General features: G+C 48.7%; 1 protein-coding gene across 3 annotated transcripts in view; it reads left to right on the top strand.

The window, feature by feature from the left end:
• The window catches only part of Rxrg (retinoid X receptor gamma), a 41,023-nt gene that overhangs the window by 20,789 nt on the left and 2,210 nt on the right, over positions 1 to 18,024 (top strand). For 2 of the 3 annotated variants that reach the window (XM_021642600.2, XM_021642602.2), the window contains 6 exons: positions 3,852 to 3,996; positions 6,273 to 6,452; positions 9,933 to 10,331; positions 11,836 to 11,968; positions 13,296 to 13,387; positions 14,879 to 14,984. In XM_021642600.2, coding sequence (XP_021498275.1) covers positions 3,852 to 3,996; positions 6,273 to 6,452; positions 9,933 to 10,331; positions 11,836 to 11,968; positions 13,296 to 13,387; positions 14,879 to 14,984 — 1,055 coding nt within the window. The remainder of the gene's footprint in view (positions 1 to 3,851; positions 3,997 to 6,272; positions 6,453 to 9,932; positions 10,332 to 11,835; positions 11,969 to 13,295; positions 13,388 to 14,878; positions 14,985 to 18,024) is intronic. The other variant, XM_021642601.2, reaches the window with a different exon arrangement.

Consider the following 18,024-nt stretch of genomic DNA (forward strand, 5'->3'; position numbering starts at 1 on the left):
TGGATGGAGGAAAGAACACGAGTCCTGACCGTTTCGTCCCACCACCGTCGGACTTCATGAACAGGAGAGGTGGGAGGAGGGCTGCTGACTCAGACTGGGGAGAGAACGTGAGGATGCCCTGGTCTCTCATGGACTCCAGGTCAAGGAGGTGGGGCAGGAAACTGCAAGGGTGGGTGAGGGCTCAGTGTCTCCAGCCAGTTTCCAGCTGAGTACCTAGTGTCGGAAGAATGATGACCTGTGACCCAGCAGCTCGGGCACCTAGCTCCAGGCAATTAAACCTATTGTCTATGTCTTTCCCCATCCTTCCTCAGCCTACAGTGCCCCGTGGCTCACTAAGTCTGAGTTTGAAAGCCATAATCCCTCTGCTCAAAATTTTTAGTGGCCCCTAACTGCCATGCTCCTAGCCGGGCCATTGAACCCGCAAGGCTTTCACGCCCATCTCTCAACATCACCTACCACGTACATCTGCCCCGTGGGCACAGTGGCTCCACAGGTCTTTGGGTTTTCCTTCAAGGCCTTCACTCTCAAAGCCTTTACCCATCATCGGCCCACCCACCACCTACCCATTTGGGGAGCAGGTTACATTCCAGGTGCTGCTGCCTTCACAAAGCCCTTTCACAGTGTGTGAACTTTCCTAAACCCAGTTTTACTCAGCAATCCCTTAGGACGGTGCCTGCATTTTCTTATCTGTAGAACCTGCACAGTGTTTCTGAATGAACAAATGGAAAAACCATGGCAAGGCTAGTGTCTTTGCAGGAGAAATAGGGGGCTATGAAGAGCATGGTGGGTAAAGAGCCCAAGCATGAGCAGCTGGCTTCAAATCTCCATCATCCACATAAGAAGCTAAATGTGGTGATCCATGTACCTGCACTCTCAGCTTTGTGTGGGATGGAGACAGGAGGGTTGCCGGGGTTACTTGCCACTGGCCAAGCTCCAGGCTGAGCAAGAGACTCTGTCTCAAGGGAATAAAGGTGAATTAATAGAACAGGACACTTAACATCTTTCTCTGGCTGCTGCACACGCACAGGCATACACACCCGAATAGTTCACATGTGTGTATGCCTTCATCCCTACATAGGATGAAAACAGGAAGACCTCCTTGGGTTGTCGCGAGGACTTTCAATATTCGTCAGCATTGATCGAGCTTCCCGTAGATGGTCACAATGCATTGATCACTCTTCTGCAGCCACCGCAGGCTCCAGCTGCAGAGCTAGCGGGTGGGTTGGGAGGCAGGGGGCTGGTGCTATCTTCTTGGGATGATGATCCTTGCTTCTAGGATCTTTCTTGGTCACCTGAGGATTTGGGACAGGGCTGTGATCAACTCTAAGGCTTCCTCTTTGGCAGTGGTTCTCAAACTGTGAGTTGCGACCGCCGTTAGGAGCAGTGAAAGGACCCTTTCACAGGGGTCGCATGTCGGACATCCTGCATATCAGACATTTACATTACGATTCATAACGGTAACTAAATTACAGTTATGAAGTAGCAAGGAAAATAATTTTACAGTTGGGGTTTACCACAACACGAGATGCCGTATTAAAGGGTTGCAGCATTAGGAAGGTTGAGAACCGCTGCTCTTTGGGCTCATCTGAGGTAACGGCTTCTATTTTATGGATCCAAGTGTACACGCTCTTGAGGCATTTGAGAAAAGTTATTGCCCAGAACTCATATGTAACAATTCACACCACGCCAGCGATTCTTTCCCTGCAAAGGTATATCAGCAACATTAATGAACTGATAGAAACCCCACACCAAGAGCCTTCCTCAGACCCACCGTGGGAGATCCTCCAGACACTGGCCCAGGCATCACTGGGAGCTTCAAGAGAACCTCTGTATACTACACAGAAGCAGAATGAGATTCTGGGCATGAGATCAGTATACTGGACCAAGAGCCTGGCTTAGCCTCATGGAAATACAGGGAAAGGAATTCTCCCATCACGCGTTTTTTATCCACTATACAAATTAATAAAAACACGTGCAGCCTTTAACCCAGAGCCTCTGTCTGTCTCCCATGCTCAGTAAACATTTGCTTAGTGACTCGAAAAGCTCGTGGTTTTGAAAGGAACCTAGCTCAGTGCTACTGCAGGTCATGCTTTACTGATCATTCTTCCTAGGCCAAAGTCCCAAGACTGGGGAGAAACCCTACCTCTGGTTCCATTGCATAACATGATTCAAAATTCAGGGAGATCACGGGGAATCACCGAACCCTGCGTTAGCTCTGAGATATCTTCCTGGTGTTTCCCTCGGATACACATATGTGAACTCAGACCATCTCCCCCTTTTTCAAGTTGTCTGTTCTCCCTGTTCCCCTGTGTGTGTGTGTGTGTGTGTGTGTGTGTGTGTGTTTGGACATGTGTATGATTACCTCTGCCTATAGCGTCCAGGGGACAACTTCAGTTATTCTTCAGGTGTCACTCACATCTGTCCGTCTGTCTCTGCTTTCTCCTCCTCCTCCTCTTCATACTCCTCTTTCTCCTCTTCTTCCTCACCTTTCTCCTCCCCATATTTTGAGCCTGGTCTTTCATTGGCCTGGAACCTGCTGCTCTCGCTAGGCTAGCTGTCTGGAGAGGCCCAGGGATCCATGCCATTTCCCAAGCACCGGGCTTCTCAGCAGATGCCACCACATTCTGGAGTTTAAAAATGGATTTTAGGGATTTTTCTCAGCTTCTCACATTGCGCAGGAAACACTTCACTGACCGAGCCATCTCCAGCCCCTCACATATGACTTCTTAATTGTGCATATTCTGACTCTTCAAGGAAACCAAACGTCTTTGAGGACCAAGAGACAGACCGTCTAGATTTTATATCTCCCTTTGCCCAGCCGAGGATGCTGCTGTGTGTCCACAGGCATGGGCACAGAGCTTGAGTGCTCCTGTTTCTGACTGGGCGAAGGCCTCAGATGTACTGGACTTTTCTCTGATGACTACAAAACACCGAGCGTCAACATTCGGACCCCTCCTCAAGGGCTCCGGGATACATGGGGAGGACACGCTCACTTTTGACAAGGGATGGGGACCAGGAAAGGCAAGCTGACCTATCCAGACATCCATAAGCACCAGCTCCATGCCGGTGGTGGTGGTGGCGGCGGGGGAGGGCTTACCAGACATTGCGGAAGATGCAGTACCTGGCCGTACAGATTTTGTATGTTCATGGGAAGCTCATCTTTTAGCTAGCACCAAGTCCAAAAGCCAGATCTGGAGCATTCCGTCTATCTGCTGCTTCTCAGGGGATTGAGCTCTGGGCGTAGCGTCTTCAGTGCACTCATAGAGATGAACCAGCCATGCGCCTGCCCTTCTCTTCCATTTTATTATGGACCCCTAGATGTGCACTTTCATTTGCCTTTGTGTCTCAGAGCCCTGGGGAATGTCCAGTGGTTGACTAATGAATGGATTTGCATTTTTTTTTTCTTTTTGGCGGTGGGGTTGGGCGGGGGGAGGGGGCTGGCTTGGCTCTTAGCATCTCCACGTCTTGCCCGAGGGCCATAGCCCCTCCGGGTGCATTGCTGAATCCGCAGTCTGTAGTTGATAAAAAATTTAAAAACACACAGCAGACATCGCCCTAAGTGTGCAGAGCAGCTTAGCTCAGGTAAAACACACGAATAAAAGGAAGAAACACGAACAGCCTAATGGAGTCTGTTGTGGTGTTAGGGTTGTGTTTTCGCTTCGGGAAATAATTTCTTTCATCCCATGGCCTTACATTCACGTCACGGATGAGCAGTTTGGGGGACCCTGTACCTGGAAGTTACCTCTTGAAATGGAGCTAACCTCACTTGCATGCTCCTTGCAGGAGGCCTGGGGGATTGGGATTACCCCGACTACGTCTCATTCTTCGCTTTTGGCTTGTTTCTCTTGCAGTTAAATGTGGTCAACAGTGTCAGCAGCTCCGAGGATATTAAGCCCTTGCCAGGTCTGCCCGGGATTGGAAACATGAACTACCCATCCACTAGCCCCGGGTCTCTGGTGAAGCATATCTGTGCCATCTGTGGGGACAGATCCTCAGGTAGGGGTCCCATGAGACACAGTCCCAGAGAAGCGCTCCACAAGGTGCTGAACTCGGTGAAATGAAATGACCTTTAGAGTGGTCCAGCTTGGGGCCCAGCCTATAGGTTTCAGTTATGGCATCCAGAGCCTGCTGTCCTGATGATTCCAAAATACATTTTTTTTTCTTTTTTTTATCTTGAAGGATTAGCTTCCCTGGAAATGTTTCCGAGACTCCTCTCTGGAGAGACATAATTGGGCCCGTGTCTGGGATTGAGAGGCTGTGATGATCGTGTATTCCATACCAGATTTTCTTTAATTTTTAGAAAAGTCATTTTTTGTGATCATGAAGTGTCCCAAAGAAACAATTATAAAATCAATAAAAAATTGGAAGAATCGTAAAAGTACAAAGAGAAAGTTAAAAAATTTCTATACTATCCCCAGGAAAGAGAAATTCTTCAATATTTGAACATATTTAGTTTTATCTCTTCACAACATGCTATATATTTTTAAAGCATGCCTTTATGGAAAAGAATATGTCTTCACTGGCTTACTCTCTTCCATTTGGCAAAATTGCTTTTCTGACTTCTTTCCCTTCCTCTCCACTCTTTTCTACTTTGATTTCTTTTCCCATCAGTTTTTAACAATTTGGGTCTCTGATTTGAAGAACAAGAAAGACAAGTGTGTTGGTGCCTGCTTGTAATAGCAGCACTCGGGGGTTGTCGGGCTAGAGAGATGGCTCAGAGAGTTGTTTCTGTAGCATACCACGAACTGACTGGATGTTTCCCCTTTCTTTCATCAATACTACTACCTCAGGTTGGAGCATTGAAAGCTGCAGGTACCCTGAACTTATTCAGCTTCATGCCAGCATTTGCTTTTACAACTCGTTTTTCAATCACCCACACATGGCTGTCGCCATTGGCAGAATGTCAGTCACGGCCTCACGGAGCATTTTCTCTGTTTTAGTTACTTTAGTTGAAGGTGGTAGGTCCCCTCAAGGATAGCAGAGCTGTGGGATGACTATCACAGTGTGGCCAAATTAGAGCCGAAAGTGTTAGGTTATCAGGGGCCAAGATGAAGGCCCATGTTTATCACCGCTGTGGATTCAGAAGACTAGCACAGCCCAACTATAGGTACAGGCAGGCTAGTTCATCAGGCAGGCTCTCTCTAGCCACCACTTCTTTTTAGGGTGGCCTCCACTGACAGATGAGCTCTGGGTTACAGGAAGTTATATTTGTGGGTTCTCAGGGATTTCAAATGAATTTTAGCATCAACATAAATAAAATGGAATTAGAAAATTGGGTCTGTGGCTACGTGGAACCATATATTCTAGAATCAGACCCAAATGTGTTTTGCCTCATTTCTTTTTTTAAAAAAAAAAGTTTATTTTTATTTTATGTGCATTGGTGGTTTGTCTGAGTGTTTGTCTATGTGAGAGCATCAGATCTTGGAATTACAGACAGTTGTGAGCTGCCATGTGGTTGCTGGGAATTGAACTCAGGTCCTCTGGAAGAGCAGTCAGTTCTCTTAACTGCCAAGCCATCTCTCCAGCCCCCAACTGTGTTTTGAATGATCTACTTCGTTACATTTTCAAGTTCTGTGACTTCAGTCACCTGACCATGGCTGCCCAGTGTCCATCACTGAGACTTCTCTTAGAGATAGCCCTGAGATTGACTCACGGCACCTGCACAGAGACAGGTGTGGCGGGCAGCTCTCTTGATACAAATTAGTCATTCTTGCCTGGATAACTATAGGTCCTATGGACACTAGAGCACACAGCCAATTATTCCAGATGAAACAAAACCACTGTCTATCTGAAATGCATGCCCTGCTTAAGATTTAGTATACTGTTATGCTGTTAAAACTTCACAGCATTTTTCTTTTTGTATCGTCAGGTGGTGGGTCAGGATTCTGTTCATAGTTTACGGTACAAGATTAAGTTTTAGTGGGTTTCCTAAGACCTTGGGCTTCAATTAAGAAATGTCAGTTAAACCAGGGTTCTTCTCCTGCTTTATTTGAGCTGAGGTAGGATATTTCCTTATCAAAATTCAAGAGTTGCCTTGACAAAAGAAATGCCAATAAAATCTGAGGTCAGGAATTTTCTAATGATACAGAGGGAAGACACAAAGAAAGAACATCTATTCCTACATTGGATCCTGTAACCCAGCTTCCATTCTCTGGGAGTCGTTATTTGTGCTTAGGGAATACAGCTGTTTCCTTAGGGGGTCACGGGCTTCTTTGCTACGGAAAATCTGAATAGACTCTAGAGGGGTTTATGGGATGTTCTCTCGTAACCAGGAAAGCACTACGGAGTATACAGCTGTGAAGGCTGCAAAGGCTTCTTCAAGAGAACCATCAGGAAGGACCTCATCTACACATGCCGTGATAACAAAGATTGCCTCATTGACAAGCGCCAGCGCAACCGCTGTCAGTACTGTCGCTACCAGAAGTGCCTGGTCATGGGCATGAAGAGGGAAGGTGAGGTGCCCCGTTGCTCCCCTCTGCTCAAGGGGTGCAGCTTGCAAGCAGAGAGCTCTGAAGCCAGAAGCACAAGGAAGAGCCAGGAGGCTCTGGCCTCTGTGGTTGGAGGGTGGGGAGGCAGGAGGAGTCTGGTGTGGAAGTTGAGAAGCGTCTAGGTACCACAACTTTTCCAGGCTCACCTCCAGAGCTCACGGGGCAAAAGACTTCTCTTCCTCCATCATATCTCTTCTCTGGGAGCCCGAGGACAGGTGCCCTTGTGGGGGCCTCTCCGTTTCTCTGCCACTAGGGCAGCCAGTTTCGGTTTTTCAGAGGCCTTGTGCTGTGCTGTACCTAGGGAGCATCAGACTGACCTTCAAAGGTGGAATTGGCTTCTTGCTCTAATCTCAGGCCTCGATGGAGGGAAAAACTGTAGGCTTGTTGCTACCCCGTGGAATTTATAACCCTGCTCTGCTGTAAATCCTTTCGTGTTGGCATATTCCATATTTGTGGATTATCGGCATTGGAAGGCCTGACAGACTGGCCTTCTCAGTAGCAGAGAGTGTCACTGGGCATTTAAGTGGCTTCACCTTCTAATTTATAGTGTGGGTTTAGTGGGCTATGCTTGTGTTGGAGAGTAACAAATCTGAACGTACACTTTCCTTCTTGTTGTTCTTGCTTCAAGATCGAAAGTCATCCTGCTAAGTGATGCAAGTCAATTGAAGTGGGCAGTCAATTAACTAGAGGGCTCTGTGCGTGTGCCTGGAGTTGGTGGGGACTCTTAGCTCATGTGCAGGAAGGATGCCCTCCACTTGCAGAGAGGGATGACTCACAGAGTGGGCTCCCTCACCAGCTCCTGTTGTGAGACCGAGGAAGTCCACAGAAAGAGCCGATGGAGGAACAGGTCCTTGAGCCCATGCTTAGAAGGCAGTGCCACCAATAAGGAGACATGACAGAATCGTTCATTTCAGAATCACCCAACCAACAGCAACCAGCTCACAGATGACAGAATGACCCTGCGAGCCAAGGGCCAGTCCAAGCTGCCTCCCTGCATCATCCTTGCCTCTTTGTGGTGTTCCTTGGAAAGACACCAGTGCAAACTGGGTGACCAAGTCAAGCCCCCCCATACCAAAGCGCCCAGATTTCACCAAGAGAAAGGGAAAATCCTTGCTGTGGCTTCGAGGCTGTGTATGACATAGACACAGCTAGTCCATCCTGTCCTGGTACCCTTGAGGTTGTGTGGAAGGTCCTTCAGTGAGCTCTGGAGACAGCCGGCCTGGGTCCCTATCCTGGTATAACCACTTCCTAGCTTTTGGCTTCAGACTTCAGACAGGTTATCTGGTTTCTCTGTGGTTCATAGTACCTCACAGAGTTATTGGAAGGGGTTAAATAAGATACAATAACCTATATAAATTAGTGTGTTGTAAAATGGAGCTTCTGATTCGGAAAGTGCTCCATTAATGTTGGCTGCTGGAGAACCTGAAGGTACGCAATAACTATTTAGCACTTGGTTGGATGAAGCCTGAAAAGCCAGAGTCTGGTGCTATTTAAATCAGCTAGTGTCCTGGTTATATCAGATGTACATTGTAGCAGGAGCTGAGGATATCTGCCATGTGGAGTATCCTCCAATAATCGTGTGTTGCCTCAATTATGACAGCGGGAGTTTAACGGGAGGAGAGAGGAGTCAGTTCTTACTCAGTTAATGGCAAAATTGGAACCTAGTTCCCTGAAGCCAAGGCTCTCTTTGAAGCGTCAAGGTTATTTTCCCAGGGTGTTACAAGTCTGTTAGAAGAACTGACTGAGGGTCACAGAAGGAACTTGACTCAATGTGCTGCCTCTGTTTTGTTTTGTTTTGTTTTGTTTTTTAATCAGGACAAATAGAAATGTATTAATTTCTTAAAGATGAGTGAAAGAACATTCAACTTCAGGGAGAGAATTCAACTGAGAGAAAAATATGCACTACGGTTCCCACAGGTTGTCACTGAACAGAGACAGAAAACAGAGAGTAGCGGCAGAGGCCGGGTAGGAAGCCTCGGGGAGAGGCAAGCCCACAGGGCAGGAAGACAGAAGGAAAAGGAAAATAAATATTCTATTGAAACTTTCACAGTTCATTTGGGAATCCCCACAAACCCATCTCCGTCAGTTATTGCAATTTCAGCCCCATGGACAGGGACACCAAGGCTGAGTGATAGATCTGAAGGCATCTGCATGTGGCAGAGATACAGTTCAGGAAAGATCTCTTTGGCTCTGAGGTGTGTGTTGCTCTTCTCTTGACTCTTCTCCACTATGTTCTATTTGTTTCTTCTTCTCACTTCCTCGTTTTCTTGTCTCTGCCCCCTCCTCCCCCCTTTCTATACTCTTTCTCTGGGCCACACAACACCATCACTACCTGGTAGGTGTCATTCGTGGTGGCTTTTAGGCCTCTTCTCCGCTTGGCCTTGAGAAATCGGCCTCATCATTCACAAGGGAGACTCAGTGTGCTGCCCTTCAGACAGCCTCTGTGGCCAGTAATACAGAGGATGAAGATCCCTCAGCCTGTGGCTGGGGGCAGGGAGAGAGAGAGACCTGGAGGAGAGGCCTTGTGAAGGCGCTTTACCAAGTGAGAGTAGAAGCCGCCGCTTTGGGAAATGCAAACTATCTTCCAGTATTGGATTCTGGTCATCGTTGCTGGGGCTAAACCAGAAACAGCAGCCTTCTAGATAGGGAGAATGGGACCCAACAGTATAGGGGCGTAGGCGCCCCTGCATCCTGATGTGGGGCCCAAGGGTTCTGAGAGAGAGAGAGAGAGAGAGAGAGAGAGAGAGAGCAAACTGATGAAAATCCTGAGTTTGGGGAAGGCTGCCTAACTCCAGCCTACAGACACCTTTGCCCTCCCCCACCCATGAAGTCGGTGCACATTCTGAAATGTCTTCTAGGTGACATCCCTCCACCCCTCCGCTTACCAAATCCCCACAGCTGGCTCCCTGAAGATCTTCCCTGACAAGTCAGATCAGGTGACGTTGTGTTCAGGCTGGTGCACAGGGGGCCTACCTAATGGGACGTGAATGCCAGGGCTGACGCATAGGATCTGACAAGGGGAGGTTTTTTTTTTTTTTTTTTTACAGTAATGGGCCTGCTCCTTAACCGTTGCATGCTCACAGCTTTACCAGAGGCAGCAGGGTAGGAAGCATGACACACACGGGGGGGGGGAGGGGGGTAGCGAGGAGATGGTAGCTTCGTGGAAAGGGATAGCAAGGAACCCGAGCTTTGTGAAGCCAAAACGGCAAGATTAGGAGGGGCTTTGGCAACGTGCTGGAAACAAAATGGCTAGAGACCCCTGACTCTGGGCAAACAAGGAAACAGCTTCACCGTCTTCATTCTGTCTGTCAGCATTACAGCGTCCCTGGTTCAATTCCATGATGAGTCTCACTTTATACAGGAGAAATCTGAGGCTTAGGTTTGTAACTGTCCCACACTGGTCCTTGGCACTCTGTAACCTCTGTCGGTCTTGCCAAATGCCAGCCGTGCAAGAAGAGAGGCAGAGGAGTCGTGAGCGAGCCGAGGGTGAGGCGGAATGTGCCAGTAGTGGCCACGAAGACATGCCCGTGGAGAGAATTCTAGAAGCCGAACTCGCTGTGGAACCAAAGACGGAATCCTACGGTGACATGACCATGGAGAACTCGGTATACACTCTTCACTGTTCATCCAGCTTCCGTTTCTTGGGTGGGGTTGGAGGTAACGGAGAGTTGTTTCGAGTCCCCGGACCTCAGAGAAATTTGTTCTTTTCTCAGACAAATGACCCGGTCACCAACATATGCCATGCTGCGGACAAGCAGCTCTTCACCCTTGTTGAGTGGGCCAAACGCATCCCCCACTTCTCGGACCTCACCTTGGAGGACCAGGTCATTCTGCTCCGGGCAGGTGAGAGAGCAGATTGCTCTTGTCCTGGGAAAGTCCCCTGAGCTGCTATTTTGAAATGACCCGTGGGACCCCACAAAAGAGGAGTTTGCAATTGCTATGTCATCCTTGACTTCTCTATGTAGACCAGGCTAGACTGGAACTCGCAGACAGCCTCCTGCCTCTGCCTCCCAAGCACTGAGATTAAAGGTGTGTGCCCTGTGCCTGGCCTTCGTTTTACGTCCTCTACAGACTGGTACATTTAAATGATCCTCCCCCAGGACTTTCATTCCCAAAAGAAACCTCATTCACGGAGGAGGAGGAGTAGGACTCCCCGACCCCAACCCCGTGCAAACGTTTCTGTAGTTTTACAATTAACACTTAATTTCAAAGACTCATACATCACTCAACCGAGGATAATCTGAAGCAGTGTCTTGCAACTGTAATAGAGAGAGTCCCACTTCACGGGTAAAATAAGAAAGCCAGAGATTCCGGGGGCTGTGGAGGTGGCAGGTTGCGAAAAACTGTTTGCGGTACAAGCACAAGGAACTGAGATACGATCCCCAACACATGTGTGAGCAGAAAAGTTGGACGAGGGTACGTGTGCCTGACACCCAAGCTCTGGGGGTTCGGAGTGGCGTGGAGGTGGGAGTATTTTGGAGGCTTGCTGTCCAGCCAGGCTAGCTGAAGAACAGCAAGCTGCAGGTTCAGGGAGGGGCCCTCTGTCCTGAGAATAAGAGAGAAGAATGACAGTGGAGGCTCTCTGGCCTCCACACTTACACATACACGTGTGCACACATGCACACACGCACACACATGCGTGCACATGCATGCATGCACAGACAGAGAAAGCTGGAAACTTCTGCAAAGTCCTGTGCTAGCTGGAGTTCCAGGTTCCCTCCTTTCTGAGGTTCTCCGTGCTGCAGTCTTGCCTCCCGTTTCTGGATCGCTCTAATCTGTTGACATCTTCCACGGCTCCTTTTGTCACAGAGCCATCTGGGCAATTTCATGAGGCCCGACTGAGCATTGGGAACCAGTCCACTTACTCATCCCTACTTGGTGACGGGTGATCACTGAGTGCCCCCTGAAAGCTACCCACTGTGCTGTTGCGATGGATAACACCAAAGAACTACAACTAGGTTGTCATGTCCGGGGGGGCAGAGACTCTGAGGTACAGTCACTGTATCGTCATCCTGCTGACGGTGACTATTGTCTGGGAAAGCTCCAATTCATTTTTGTTGACAACAATGACAAAAAAAAAAAAAGTCCCTGTTCTCAAGCTGTCATTCTAGGCTGCATTTAAGAAACTACAGGGTAATGTGCAGAGCCACGGAGTCAGGAAACTCTAGCCTTATCCTCTCTGTTGTCACTAATTACACGTGTCACCTTGAGCTCGGTCTTAAACCTCCCAGGATTTTCAGTTCGCCTTTCATTATGTGGGATGATGATAAAGCCAGGCATTGCATGGCTAGCCAGGAGGTAGGACTGTGGTTGCTTTCCCCTCAAGGTCTCCTTTCTGTGCCTGCAGGGTGGAATGAATTGCTGATTGCCTCCTTCTCGCACCGCTCAGTTTCTGTCCAGGATGGCATCCTGCTGGCCACAGGCCTCCATGTCCACAGGAGCAGCGCTCACAGTGCTGGCGTCGGCTCCATCTTTGACAGGTTGTGATTCCCTTCTGTTTGCAGGGTTTGCAGCTGGTGTGTATTGTCCATGTATGCATGTACATATTTCTCTCTCTCTCTCCTCTTCTTCTTCTCCCTCCTCTCCCTCTAGGTAATACTGATGTACAATAGACAGCCCAAACAGGGCACATGACTATATCAAACCCATTTCTTTCTTTTTTTTTTTTTTTTTTGTACTGAGACAAGTGCCTCATTCTATAGCTCAGGCTAGTCTCAAGTTTGTGATAATCCCCCTGCTTCAGCCTCCTGGGTACTGGGATTACAGGTGTGAGCCCATTTTGCAGACACTATAAAGCACAGGAAAATATAAATCTGGAGACTGAGAGAGGGATTTTGGCAAAGGTGATGACAATAAAATAGAACGAGTCAGAGGCCAGCATCACTGCCTGGCAGATGGAAGGGTCTGCTACCCATATGCTTTCTAGTTGGGTGGATCATTGGCATCAGCTAGTAAGATGCAGGTGGGGAAGGAGAACAGTGTATCGTAGGGGGCAGGGATGGAGAAAAGGTCTAAGGTCCATCTTCTAGAGGCTTGGTATGTTCTGGACCCTTTCTCTCTGGACCGCAGGGGGATAGGCTATGGCAGGAACAAGGTCAGTTATAAAGTGACATCATGACAGAGTTTCATGCTCTTAAATATACTTAAGTACATCTAAACAAATAAATAGATTAAATAATAATAACGTATAGCCTAGCGCATTATAATATATAATATGAAATAAATAAAAACAAAAAAAATAATAAGTAGATTGGTGACTCGAGGCTAAAAGAATGGGCCACTGATAAAGAGAGCAATAAAGCTGAAAATGATTCCTTTATCGAGTTCCAGGACCCAGACCTCCTTCCCATTCGCCACGAATGGTCTTTTGGGAAACACACACACGCAACGTAGATGTGCCAACCTTTTCCCTGCCCTTTTCCACGTGCTCAAGCACCTTCATGCTTCCTAGAGATGTTTGCCCTTTTACCTGTGCTGCCTTCTGTGGGTTCTGCTATGTGTGTGGTGCCCTGGACTGGCTCTCCCCACTGCCAGGGAGGCCATTGCTTCCTTCCCCGGTAAACTCTGGAGGCAATTATTCACTGGACTTTTCCACGTAGCTGCTAGTTTTCCACACCAGTTTCTTCATCTTCACTGTAAGCTCCTTAGGATGAGGGGCTTCATCGTCTGCATCCCTGTACCCCAATACGCAGGGCAACATCTAGAAACTGAGTAGGCCCGTCGCAAGTATTAGTGGCATTCATTTTGTTGGTCCTTGGCCAGGAACTCACGCTTCTCTCCTTCCCTGTTCTTGCTCCCCGTGAACAGAGTCCTCACGGAGCTGGTTTCCAAGATGAAAGACATGCAGATGGATAAGTCGGAGCTGGGGTGCCTGCGAGCCATTGTGCTCTTTAACCCAGGTGATTTCCGTTTAACTTTAGCCACGGTGTGGGGGTCAGCAGGCCCTCTCTCAGGGTTGACCTCTGGGGCTCTGATTTTGCTTGCCTTCCCCGATACCTCCAAGCTCCCACTGAGACAGCCGTCTGAGCCGAGAACCTGTGAGAGTATTGAGTCTTCTTTTCATTGCCTCTCCTTTCCAGGGCCATCCTGAAAGTATCTTAACTGTGTGTGGAGTTTCCTTGGGCAGGGGGCAGCTGGGAAAAATGAGAAATGACAGTGATTCACTGTGAAAGAGAAGGAGGAGGTAAAAGTGGTCAGACTTTGTGTCTATCTCTAGGCAAAGTTGTTGGTTTCTAACTAGTAAATTGGATGTAGAATGTGGAAGAAAGATAGAGGTCACATATGTCTCGGATATTTTGTTTCCCTAACGAGATGCAGAAATGAAATTCCCACTCATCGGACACCGGCAAAACTCTAGTACATTCTAAGGGCGAGTGGGTTGTAACCAAGATTTTGTCTTTGGACAACGAGCTTGGACAGTAGACATCCAAGAGAGAGGACTTCACAGGGAAGCCAGGACCAAAGATAGACAAAAAAAGACAAGATACATAAGCGAGAGCTGCCTACCTCTGCCTGGATTGGGACGCAGCCACATGGGAGATCAGTTATGAGAAAGGACAGCAGAGGACAGGGCTGGGGACCGAGAGTCTCACAAGCTGGCTGGAGAAAGAAGAGCCAAAGGAGCCGAGTTCTGTGGTCGCTGGGAAGGGAGTGAGTGGCATCTTGGAGGTCCAGGGGCAAAGAGTTCCAAGGGAAGGAAGGGACCAGCTTCATCAGATGCTGCTGTGCACGTCTAGTCTTCTGAAGTATGACGTGACACACGTGCACTCGATTAGGTCCAGGCTGAGGGTACCTCTGATGCAGCCCAGTAGTAGGTTTAGTCTCCATACCCCATCTCACCACTTAGCCATGCCCAACAGGGAGAGAGCATACAGTAAGTGCACCAATATCACTTTTCCCAACAGGCCTGGGTAAATTTAACCTCCCCTTAAGCCAGCAGAGGGCACGTTTCTCTATTAACAATTCAAAATCCTCAAGGCCTGCCTGAGAGTTTGTTAGGAAAATGGTACACAGAAAGGACAGCCATCTGCTGGGCGAGGTAGTGCATGCCTGTAATCCCAGCACTCGGGGAAGCAGAGGCAGGCAGATCTCTGTGAGTTCAAGGCCAGCTTGGTCTACAAAGCCAGTCCAAGACAGCCAAGGCTACGCAGAGAAACCCTATCTCGAAAAAATCAAAACCAAATCAAACCAAACCGAACCAACCAACCAACCAAACAAAAATAGAAAGCCATCCAACTCAGGTGATCCGCTTACTACCCAGTTGTTTTCATGCATGAGTTCCATGTGTCTCTCCTAACTCCAACGGAGATGGCCAGTATCACAGGGACACTGTCTGGAGGAGGTGTCCTGCCAAGGCACTAACCAGAAATCAAATCCATTGCTCTCTGCAGATGCCAAGGGTCTGTCCAACCCCTCCGAGGTGGAGACTCTTCGGGAGAAGGTGTATGCCACACTCGAGGCCTATACAAAGCAGAAGTATCCAGAACAGCCAGGCAGGTGAGAGAGGGATGAGGGAGAGGCATTGTGAACAGCAGGGCGACTCCTCCCCCACGCTGGCTGGGCACCTCCTGCGCAGCAGGACCTCCCGAGAGGAGGCGCACTGTGCTTATATCAGCAGGACAAGGTAAAAGCCTCTGTGGCGTTGAAGTCTTGTCTGTCTGGATCACCGTCCATCCGCCAACATTAGTTCTTAGAGCGGAGGCTGCACATGGGACAGCGTCTTGCCCCATCTGCCTGTGGGTTTGCTTTTTGCTGTTTCGTTAGGAGCCCTCAAGCATAAGCTTGAAAATGTTAACACGAAATGGGAAAAGCCAGAAGTGAGTGGATGACCTTCCCGTCGTCTTTGCTGCAAAGTATTGTTACGATGGTTGTGTCTGGTTGCCGTTCTTCATCTCTTACCGTGTGCCCTAATCTATAGATTTTATTTTTCTCTGGTATACATGCATACATGTACACATGCACACATTATTCTGTACCTATCCATGTACAGGTTTGTTCCTATCTTCAGTTTCGGGAATGCGCACAGGGTGTTGGGACAGATCTTTTGCCCATGGGGAGGGGGACCAGCATCCGTATCCTTAAGTGCTGGATGAACAAGGAAGTGAATGGACTGACGGGAGTGCGAGCCCCATTCTACCAAGTAACAGACACTCAGAACGACTGCAAAGCTGGTCGCTGGTGGAGGTGAGGTATAAACTCCGCTCTCTGTGACAGGCATCGTGCCTGTCACAGTCTCTGCTCTGAGAGCTGAGGGACGTGCTGCTGGACCCCAGGCTTCCCACTGTGTGGTCCTGTTGCACCATCTACAGTATTACTATGTGGTCAGAAACATTTCCTACAAGGTACGGTGAGCAAAGGATTTTTGCTTTTTGCAAACCGACTAAGATGAGAAACTCTGGCTCTCACACCCCATAGAAGACACGTGAAGCAGGAGACCACATAAGAGGTTGATTTCGTCTTTACGATTACTTGTATAGCCCCTCCCAACACACGCTAGTGACTTTCTCCTCTGTCAAGACAAATTTCCATCTACCAGATGTTCAGCAGAGACTGGACTGTGAATTTTGTTAGAGGCTGTAAAGAAATTAAGTGGGTGGGTTTTAGCCCCCGGGTCAAATAATAACCAGGCTACTGTAGTATTAGAAGCAGTGATAACAGGCCCAACAGAGCCGTAACTTAGCCTGGTGGAAGTTTCCTTTCTCACTCTAGGCGGGCAGTCAGTGCGCAAGAAGCAGCTCTCATCCCTGCCAGCACCTAAGGGTGTGGGCTCAGGCCTCTCTGTGCCCCAGAGGCACCTAGGTGGTGAAGAGCAGAGGGGACAAAGGCCCCGTGTGGATGAGACATGGATCTGAGAGCTCTTCTACCCTCTACTTCCGTCAACTGAAACAGCCCTGTGACCTGTCAAAGAATGTCAAAGTAGAATGAGCCAGTGGAACTCAGTGGCCACTTGATCTCACCACCCACTGGAGAGATTAAAAGGGTCCTGCCCTGGAGATCGAAAGGAACCTAGCTTCACCTCTAGCAATTATAAGCCCTGGGTAAGCCACGTTAACAGGAATTCCTGAGCAGATCGGTTTCTGCTGAAGCTTTTAGGCCTCTGGTACTGTTAGACCTGCTTCTGCTGCAGTCTGTGCTGTTGTCTTTCTAGAACTAGGTCTGGGTACTGCTGTTATTCGTTAAGACACAAGCACATCCCGGAAGAAGGTGACTCCCATTCTTCCCAATCACAACAACAATGACTGCTTCGTTAGAAGAAACCGTTGTTCAGTCAGATAATAAAATCTTATGGTAAATATACTGGGTGTGGTTGGCTCCAGTGTCCACGTGGTACCATATCCACACACATAGAAACTGTATCTGCACATGTGAGGTTGTGTTGTTTGTTGCACTGTTTTCCTCCTTTGGCCATTCTAGGGATTAAAAAAAAAGCAGATTATTGAAAGCAAAAAAGAATTTGTGATTTCCCATAGTTTTGTCATATAGTTTTTTTTTTTTCTTTTTTTGCAATGTTCCTATTTGCTCTGGCGCTGGCATCCAGGTTGTTTGTAATTATCAACTTTAAAACTGTACAACTGATGCTTTTTCTAGAAGAGACTGCCAAGGGCCTGGCTGCCTCCAGCCTAGTGGTCCTGATGCCGGGACTTTAGTACAGTTCCTCATGTTGTGGTGATCCCCCAACAGTACAAAACTTTTCACTGCTACTTCGTAACTGTGCTTTCGCTGCTGTTACAAATTGCAGTGTAAGTATCTGATATGCAGGATATCTGCTATGCGACCCCCAAAGGGGGTGTCCACCTACAGGTCGAGCACCGCTGCTCTAGATGCTGGGGAGAGAGGCCAGCTGTCCTCTGAGATGCTCAGAGAGGTGGCACAGGCAGCGTCCCTGCCCACAGCACACCATGGACAAGGGGTAGCCTCTCTGTCTGAGCTCAAAGGCGGGAACGATCAGCAGAGGCAGGAAGGGGATCAGTTGGCTTAGTTAGGCAGGGACCTACCAAAGTGGCACGGGCTGGTCACCCCGGGCACTGCCCAGCCAGGGCATTTTTCACAGTGGTGGAGTACTGCCACTTTGTGCACCCCGTAGGGCCCAAGCTCTTTGAGAAAGTTAGGAGCAGAGATGAAAGCAGGGTGCAGAAATCACGCACATCTTTCACGCCAGTGAGCACCTTCGAAGGCCATCTTGCTGCTGACATACCAGCCAGGAGCGCGCGATGCACGGAATCGTCCCATCAGCCCTGGTCTTGGTTCCCAAACCCAGCGCCAGCAGCATAGATAGCAACTGGGGAAAAAAAAAAATGTTGACAGTGTTACAGGATGCCAGAGCTAATCTCAGTCCAACTTTGCGCTTTGAAGGCAAGCTCTTTGTCGGGAGAGGTGGGGAGGGGAGGGCAGCCTCCCCCTTGGCATGTTGTCCCTTTGCTACAGTGGAAGACTCCGAGATGCACCCTGCTGTTTTATCTTTGGGCGCTCGAAAGCTTGTGCTGGCGTTGGCGTAGCTCCTTCCCGCGATCTTTAAGGTTTTCATGTAGAGGAGAGT

The sequence above is a fragment of the Meriones unguiculatus genome, chromosome 11, assembly GCF_030254825.1.
Source record: "Meriones unguiculatus strain TT.TT164.6M chromosome 11, Bangor_MerUng_6.1, whole genome shotgun sequence".
NCBI lineage: Eukaryota > Metazoa > Chordata > Mammalia > Rodentia > Muridae > Meriones > Meriones unguiculatus.